General features: G+C 46.9%; 1 protein-coding gene across 1 annotated transcript in view; it reads left to right on the plus strand.

The window, feature by feature from the left end:
* atp9a (ATPase phospholipid transporting 9A) overlaps window positions 1–6,672 on the plus strand; it is a gene marked incomplete at its 5' end in the record, with an annotated part of 39,670 nt that extends 32,998 nt beyond the window's left edge. The window contains 3 exons of the mRNA XM_080853240.1: window positions 192–249; window positions 3,356–3,559; window positions 6,330–6,672. Of these exons, the coding sequence (XP_080709366.1) occupies window positions 192–249; window positions 3,356–3,559; window positions 6,330–6,466 (399 nt within the window). The 3' untranslated portion in view covers window positions 6,467–6,672. The remainder of the gene's footprint in view (window positions 1–191; window positions 250–3,355; window positions 3,560–6,329) is intronic.
* Window positions 6,673–8,862: the final 2,190 nt, after the last annotated feature.

An 8,862-nucleotide genomic window follows, 5' to 3' on the forward strand; every position in this document is an offset into this window, starting at 1 on the left:
AAGCATGGACACACCTGTATGCCACCAGATACTTCTCTGTCTGCCTCATGTCATCCAGTCATAGTATTGTAATGTGTAACAAAAAATGAAGAATAGTTGCTTGTTTTGCTGTAAAGAGGTTTGTCACGATTTGTGATCTGCAGCAAGAATCATAAAAGAAAATTCTTCCTGTTTTGTTCTTTCTTTCCTAGGGTCGACCGCTGTCCTTTAAGACGTTTCTCATATGGGTCCTAATAAGTATTTATCAAGGTGAGTTAGGTCATGAGTGCTTGAAAGGGTGACTGGCCAGAGGCCAGAGACTAAACAAACCTCCAGAGAGCGTAGTTAACTACTACACTACAGAACCTTAGTCAGAAGGTTAGTCAGAAGACTCACAAAATACGACACATCTGTCTGTATTTTCCCTCGATACGTTTCTTTGTGTCTGAGTCTGAATGAGCTGAAACAACCTGAGGTGCTTTTTCTACTGGAGCCCTTTGTGTGGTGAGTCCTCTGAGGGCGTGGGTTAGAGCTCCACACAGCCTCGCTGCTCCCCCCCCTCCCGCCCCCCTCCTTCCCTGCTCCTCACGGCCTCTTGCCAGAGGATTCCGGTCTCATCTGGATCCTCAATGCGCCAGGGTGGCCCATCTATCCCAGGAGTTTCCAGCAGAACATCCCTCCTTTGTACTGCTCGGTGTGGATGTCTTTTGCACGCACAGTCATGTAGTATTTTCCTAGGAGGCTGTATTTGAGCTCTGTGTAAAGGAGGTGTGTTAGCAACAGGAGAGATGTAGCTGGGAGTGTGAGCAGTGCGAGAAGCTGTGCCCCGGTGGTGATGAGCACCAGCCTCGCTCTGGTGCCGTCTTTCACGTGGCTGGTATTAATTACGCCGCTCAATCACAGGAAGCGGTTCTTCACGGGCCACAGCCGAGGTCACGACAACACGGCAACCAGAGGAAGCGCTGGAGAAAACATGGAAAAACGACAGAAAATATGGAAAAGCAGCACTTTTTCCTCTTCCTGGCACTTGAAACCATGCTGCCCCTAGAGGGTTAGGGGTCTACATCCTAAATGCTGTAAGCAGGCACACAAGACTGCTAAGCTTGCAACTGGTACCCCAAATCTCGGGGGCTTATGGAGTTAAGTGTGTCAGTAGTCAGGGGTTTAGATTCAGTTTGGTACTCAGCTGTGCTTGAACAGCTATGTTAGGAAACAGGTATACTTCAGTAGAGCTGCATCTTTGTCCTTACGACTTTGCAGCTCTGATCTAAAAGCATCTTTCAAATCTGCCCCTCCATACAGCCAGTAGAGATGATGACGGGTCATGAACAGGGGTCATTATACTGATCAGCATTCAGTAGCTAGCAGCCTTAGCAGGAGTTCAGTTCAGGGGCCGTATTCACAAAGCCTTTTATCTTACCACTAGGAGTGCTCCTAACTCGCGCTAAAACCTTTTACGTAGGAGTAATTTCTTAAAAGTGATTCACAACGGCTCTGAGACCTACTCATACTAAGGATAATACCAACTCCTAAGCTTAAGATAAAAACTCCGTTGCTATGGATGACGTCCATTCTCATGCACGAGTTTAGAAGCGGTGCGTACGGTGATTGGTTGCTGACAGGCGCTCTCATTCAAAACTCAGTCCTAACATCCCCCTAACGATCCCACTAAATCAACAGAAAATAAGAGAATAACCTAGGCTTCAAATGAAGCCATATTAAATAGTTATGGATAGTGCACTTAGCAGAATGCACACGCATGATGACAAGTTTGTGCATCCAACGTGAATGACGCTTTGCACGTTAGAGAAAGAGAAATTGCCGAAAAAAACACGGAAATTGCATGAAATCAAGGAAGTAATAATTAAAGCTCCCTGCAAACTATTAGGTAATCGGCATATTTCCAGCCCTTAAACACTTCAAATATCAGTCCATACGGCTCTTTAAGTCCTCCTGTCATAATGGACGAAACGAGGGCGAGACGTAAGAGAAAGTCGAACTGGTCCCAGGACCAACTGTCCATGTTGGCCCAGAGTGTGCTGGAGAGGAAGGGAGTTATAAAAGCTAAATTTGGCTGTGGGGTGACCACAAAAAAGAAGCGTAAGGCATGGGAGGACATATGTGTTAACATAAATGCTTCATTCCCTGCCGTGTGTCGCTCTGTCGATGACCGCGAGAAGCGGTGGTATGCGCTCCAGTCACAATGTAGGATGGAGATTGCGGAGTGGACTTTAAAAGAGCCGTCGCAGCTACAGGTATTGTGTCACCAAAATAGGCCTCATGCGTATACTTGCATGTTGTAGTTCAACTGTGCTCCCGGTTGTGGATTGAGGAAGGGTGTCAAAAGCCATGTCTTGCATGGTTGCCACTGTCACCCAACAAGTGGCATCCAGCAGGTACATGGTGCCGCTCAAAAAGCTGGCGCAGACCGCGCTCTCCATTAAAATGCGCGAATCGTGAGTAGATCCAGGCCACTTCGCAACAATATCCATGATTGTGAAATTTGGATCAAACACTATCTGTGTATTAATTCAATGTACCTTTTTGCGGTTTACAAAGACGTCCTCATCTCTGGATGGAGCAATTATTTTAATGTGTGTTCCATCGATGGCACCCACGACACCGGGCATTCCTGCAAACGCCATGAAATTGACCTTGATCCTTTGAAGTCGGCGATTGTCCATAGGGAACCGAATAAACTGTTGTACAATGTGTGGTCTACAGAGTGCGGTGATTGTTTGATGAATGAATAGGCTTACTGATGATTGCGATATTCTGAAGTCGTCTGCGTTGCAAAGTTGCATTTTCCCCGTAGCCAAAAATCTTAATGTTATCAAACATTTAACTTCCGGACTGATTGGGTTGTTTCGGATAGTTGGAGACGTGATTGCATCCCGCACTAATTCTAGTAAAATGATGATGCCTTCACGGTTTAAACGATATCTTCTCAACAATTCAGAGTCGTTCATTGTCTCCAACACGTTACGTCTGGCTTCAGCCATTTTAAGACTTTTTGTGAATAGGTCTTAGTGACTTAGGAGTCCTCATGAGGAGTTTTAAGCTGTCCTAGACTTAGGTGCTACTTTTAGGGATAAAATATTTTGTGAATTGCTCTTAGTAAAAAAAAATAGGAGTCCTAAATTTAAGACTGACACGCCCATTATTTTTAGGAGTTTCTCCTAAATTCGCCACTTATGAGCTACTTTTAGCCCTAAGATTCTTTGTGAATACGGCCCCAGATGTTCATCCAATTCTCCTCAAATCGTGACCTTGTGGGTTGGGTTTCATTTACTTTCATTTCCACTTTTTTAGTGATAGAAGGTTCAAAGTTGACCTGTGGTCTGTTGGTGTGTTTGTGTGTTTGTTTCTCTCACAGGCAGCATCATCATGTACGGTGCTCTGCTGCTGTTTGAGTCTGAGTTTGTGCACATCGTGGCCATCTCCTTCACCGCTCTGATCCTGACCGAGCTGCTGATGGTGGCCCTGACCGTGCAGACGTGGCACTGGCTCATGATCGTGGCAGAGCTGCTCAGCCTCGCCTGCTACATCGCCTCGCTCGTCTTCCTGCACGAGTTTATTGGTACGCATGCACGCACTCACACTCACACACTCACACACTCACACACTCACACACTCACGCACTCGCACTCGCACTCGCACTCGCACACTCACACTCACACTCACACTCACACACACACACACACATTTGCTCTTGGGCTTTTTTACCTCAACCTCATCTCCACACCCCATTATCATATTGCTACGGCACACATCTTATTGTGCTCCACTAATAATACCTGTCAGCCCAAGGCAGAGTGTGATGTATGTGAGTGGGTTTCCAGCTAGCGGGATAGCAAACACTCACAAGGCCTACCCTAGTCCATACGCAGCTGCTGTGTTCTCTAATAGGTCATGTCATGTCATCAGAGCACTAACTCGCCACTGCACTCCTTTGTGTGGACAAGGGGCCATTTGCATGTTTTAGGCACCATCCAGACCAGACCACACCACTTCCTCTTGTAGTTAAGCTGGAGGTGTGAGTAGAGGTCCCAAGTGGCTCACTAATTATGACCCTACCTGTTCCCCAGAGTGCATAGGATCAGAGCATTTGCTAAATGAATAATTGTAAGTGATTGTAAACCCAGGCTTTCTATAATTGTGCTGTATGGTGACCCAGTGACCATAGACGAGAGTAGAGTACTGTTACTCTCAACCTTCCCCCACCCCAGCCACATACCGATGCCCACTGATGGATTCATGTCTGTTGGCTGAGTCCAGTGTCAGGTGAACCCCCCCCCCCCCCCCCCCACCACACGTCAGAACTCAGACTGGCTGCCATGGCTCCCCCTGGGCCAGCAGGCCCACTCTCGCTGGCTGGAATCTGCCACTTCCAAGGTCAAGGGTGAACCACTGTGACAGTCCAAGAGCTCACACACACATTAACGCACACACCACCATGCAGCACTCTGGACTCTGCAGAGGGAAATGCCAGACCCACACACTCATTTCCTGCCAACGCAGACCCTGTTCCACCAAGGTCCCACTGTTTATCTCTAACCCCCACTCTCTAGCTCTCTCCCTCTGGCTCTCACTCATATTCTCTCTATCTTACTCTCTCTCACTCTCTCCTTCTCTTTCTCTCTCTCTCTCCTTCTCTTTGTAAGTGTCTATAAACACATAAACACTTACAGTCTTAAATTTCCACATAATGACATACACCCATGATCTCTAAGCATCGTTTACTGTTATGGGAAGCCCAGTTAACCTACCAGACACCTGAACAAGCTTAACTACAGGCTTAAACCCAGAGGCCTTACAACTTGGGGCTGGTTAGCATGCACACAGACATTTAATTCTGTCACCTTAAATCTTCTTTTCACAAATCCCTGATAAGAGGTTATACAAACCAAGAGTGGTTAACGATAGGATAGCTCAGACATAAGCTCTAAACTGAACCCAGTTAGAAGTAGCCACAAACAAACAGGACAAACAATGGCAACAAAAAATGACAAACAAAAATCCACTTGAAGCTCGATAACATTTAAGATTCACACATTCTCAGAATGAGTACAAACTGCGGTAGCATTCTCCATACACTGTTCGACAATTAGTGATCTTCTTAGGAACCTTAAGGAGGCTCAAATGCAATTGAATAGCATGAGGGAGAAACAGCCCAGATCCACGCCTGCTCACAGGGCTCACAGACACCTGCCGCTGGTGGTGGCCGCTGGTGGTGGCCGCTGTGGAGGCGAGCGAGGAGGAGCCTGGGCTGAGACAGATGTGCTGTGGAGGCGAGCGAGGAGGAGCCTGGGCTGAGACAGATGTGCTGTCGTCCACTGGGGCTCGATGTCACGATGAGCTGCTGTCTAGAGGATGGGGTTGTTGGAAGGGCAGACGTTGAGATGTGTGTGATGTGTGGAGAAAAAAACTGTCCAGTCAGTGACTGTGGTTAAACACACCAAACGCACCTACCCCCACACACACACTTGCACACAAGCGCCTCGTAAAATATAATAAAAGAGCAGGTTCGGGACGCTTGAGTGGGCCAGAGACTGACGCGAGTTTCCGTGTCCCGACGCTTTAAGCTAAATGCAGCTGTTCCAGACCCTTATTTTAGCCTCTCTGGTTCGCACTCCTCTCTGAGGCCCTCTGCATTCCGACCTGACTGTGGTCGATGGCCGCCAGACTGTGGGCAGCACTAGTGTTTACTCACCAAAATGGACAGAAAACAGGCCCTTTTCTCTCTGAGAACAGTGGCAAGAGGAAGAGGTTGGAGTTATTGCTCCTTCACCTCAGATGGTATCTGCTCCATGGTAACATTCAGCATCACAGGGCAGACATTGACCTACTAAGACTGGAGAATGGTTGTCTGAGCCTGACAGTGGTGGCCACCTGACGAGTTGGTAGGCTCCTCTCTGCTCCTATGTTTGGGCCCAATGCCACTAGTAAAATCATGCATGCACACAGACGCACACACACACACACACACACACACACACTCACTCACTCACTCACTCACTCACTCACTCACTCACTCACTCACTCACTCACTCACTCACTCACTCACTCACTCACTCACTCACTCACTCACTCACTCACTCACTCACTCACTCACTCACTCACTCACTCACTCACTCACTCACTCACTCACTCACTCACTCACTCACTCACTCACTCACTCACTCACTCACTCACTCACTCACTCACTCACTCACTCACTCACTCACTCACTCACTCACTCACTCACTCACACACATGTATCACTCATCATCTGTGTTCCTGAATACCAGTGGGACTCACACTCACGCTCCCTTCTGCTCTTCTTCTCCTCTGTCTCTGTTTTGGCTCAGATGTGTATTTCATCACTACGCTGTCGTTCGTGTGGAAGGTGACGGCCATCACTCTGGTCAGCTGTCTGCCGCTCTACATCCTCAAGTACCTCCGGCGCCGCTTCTCGCCTCCCAGCTACTCCAAGCTCACCTCTTAAACCTGCATGGATCCTCCGAGCCACCGCAGCCCTTCAACTCACTAAGAACCACATTAACCTGCTGGGTCTTCACCTGTCCCTAGAGTCACTGGTGTGTGTGTGTGTGTGTGTGTGTGTGCGGGTGTGTGTGTGTGTGTGGGTGTTTCAATTCAACTTGCCCACATTCCTCACAGCCTTCTGAAGTAGAAAGTAGGCTGTTTGGCAAATTGGAGAAAACGGTCCTCACAAATGCATTGCTTATTTGTTTTGGAAAGGACGGAATGAATCAAGTTTTCGATTATTATTTATTTGTTTGATAACAATGAGGGTACTACTACTGATTTGCACTTTTGCACTGACATTAATGGTAGTATTTCAAACACTGGAACTAAAACAGTATCACATAACTATATGCATCTTATTAGGGAAGTAAGGTTATAAAAGAGAGAGAGAGAAAGTGTGTGTGTGTGTGTTTGTGTGTGTGTGTGTGTGTGTGTGTGTGTGTGTGTGTGTGTGTGTGTGTGTTTGTGTGTGTGTGTGTGTGTGTGTGTGTGTGTGTGTGTGTGTGTGTGTGTGTGTGTGTGTGTGTGTGTGTGTGTGTGTGTGTGTGTGTGTGTGTGTGTGTGTGTGTGTGTGTGTGTGTGTGTGTGTGTGTGTGTGTGTGTGCATAAGGGGAACTGAGAGGAGCTCATTTCCCAGTTACTAAATGGTCAGACGGTAGGACAGCGGCCACATGCAGACAGTAAGAGAACAATGCGCAGCGTGTGGTCCCAAACTCTGGTCTATTTCTGCACCAGTCCAGTCCAGTCCAGCACTCCCTCCATGAGCTTGGACATCTAAAGGGGACGCTGTGCTCAATGTGTGGGTGCGCTTTCCGTGTTTATTTGAGTTTGTTGCGATCATGCGCGAGTGTGTTTGTGTGTGTGTGTGTGTGTGTGTGTGTGTGTGCATATGTGTGAGTGTATTAAATGACGTTTTGTCTTCTTTCACCCACTGCCCGCCCTCACACATACACCTACTTGACTTTAAGGACAGACAAACCTATGTCACTGTAAAGGTTCCTGCTTGCTCACACTTTATTTTTGTATGGAGTTTCCTCTTGACCCTAGTGTTCAGGGAAGGCTCAGCATGCTTGAGTGTGTAAATACTTGTGATGTGCAGTTAACAGTTCCTTGACCTTCTTTCTCATTGTGTGGTTTTATTATTGATGACTAACAACTGTCAGGGAAAGCATTGGTTTTGTGTGTGTGTGTGTGTGTGTGTGTGTGTGTGTGTGTGTGTGTGTGTGTGTTTGCATAAAGAGTGCCAACACTGCTCAGTCAGTCCGCAGTGGCAGGGTAGGCACTTGATTAACTGGTCATATCTGGAGCTGTCCTCTTATCAGAAGTCACTCACTGGACATTCAGCACCTGCATGACGGCTGCGTGTCCATGACGTATACATGTGAAAGGACGCTTGTGCATCTACAGCCTCCCTCACCTTAATATGAACATGAAGTACATCCCTCCTGGACTGTTTATGAAACCATCTGGGACCTTTTGAACTGCATTCATTGTGACTGCTGGTAGTAGTGAGCCGAGTGAGCTTGCTGACAGAGCGCTGCCTTGACGTGTGCAGTTGTTCCTCTCTTGGTCCTCCAGCCCCCCTCCCCCCCCCCCCGTCTGACGAGCTGCTTTTGCACGTGGTGGCATCAGGTTCCCCTCCGACAGAAGGGCCTGGGTTCTTTTTTTTCTGTTTGTTTTAGTTGTAACAACTCTCCGTGTTTGTCAGTGTAATGTAACGATCTAGCATTTTTGTTTCATTAAGGGTAATTGTGAAATGCTGAATTGTAAATAACAAAGTACCTTTTATTTATTAACTTTTCTTACTTTGTGTTGGTATTTGCACTCAACAACTAGCTGAACAAAAGGGACAATGTGTCAATGATATCAGTGCTGAAAGAATAAATGTGTGTTTTCTTATCATCGTGTGTGTTCATTCATGTTAAGTTAAACCTTTCGCAGGCAAATAATGATGTCATCTAAATGTGTATACATCTGGTAATCAAGCCAGCGGACAGAAGACAGATACTTCTCTATTCTCTTATCTATTGGATCATTTGTGTTATGCTGTACTAGTAAGTACTAGTATTGTGATGTGATGCTGCGTTGTGTACATCACAGCTAAGGATTGTTCATTTGCATCTTTCACTCCTAAAGAATATGTGTGTTGTCTCTCTTCCTCGCTCTCTGTGTGTGTGTGTGTGTGTGTGTGTGTGTGTGTGTGTGTGTGTGTGTGTGTGTGTGTGTGTGTGTGTGATATGTTGACCAGTAGATGGAGTCCCAGAGGCAGGCGGTCAACAGTATTGGCTGTTTTATAGTGTAGCTGGGAAGCTCTCCAGAGTTTCAGCTTCATTCTCACTTCACATGTGGTCATCT

This window comes from Sprattus sprattus (genome assembly GCF_963457725.1).
Source record: "Sprattus sprattus genome assembly, chromosome: 16".
Taxonomy (NCBI): Eukaryota; Metazoa; Chordata; class Actinopteri; order Clupeiformes; family Clupeidae; genus Sprattus; species Sprattus sprattus.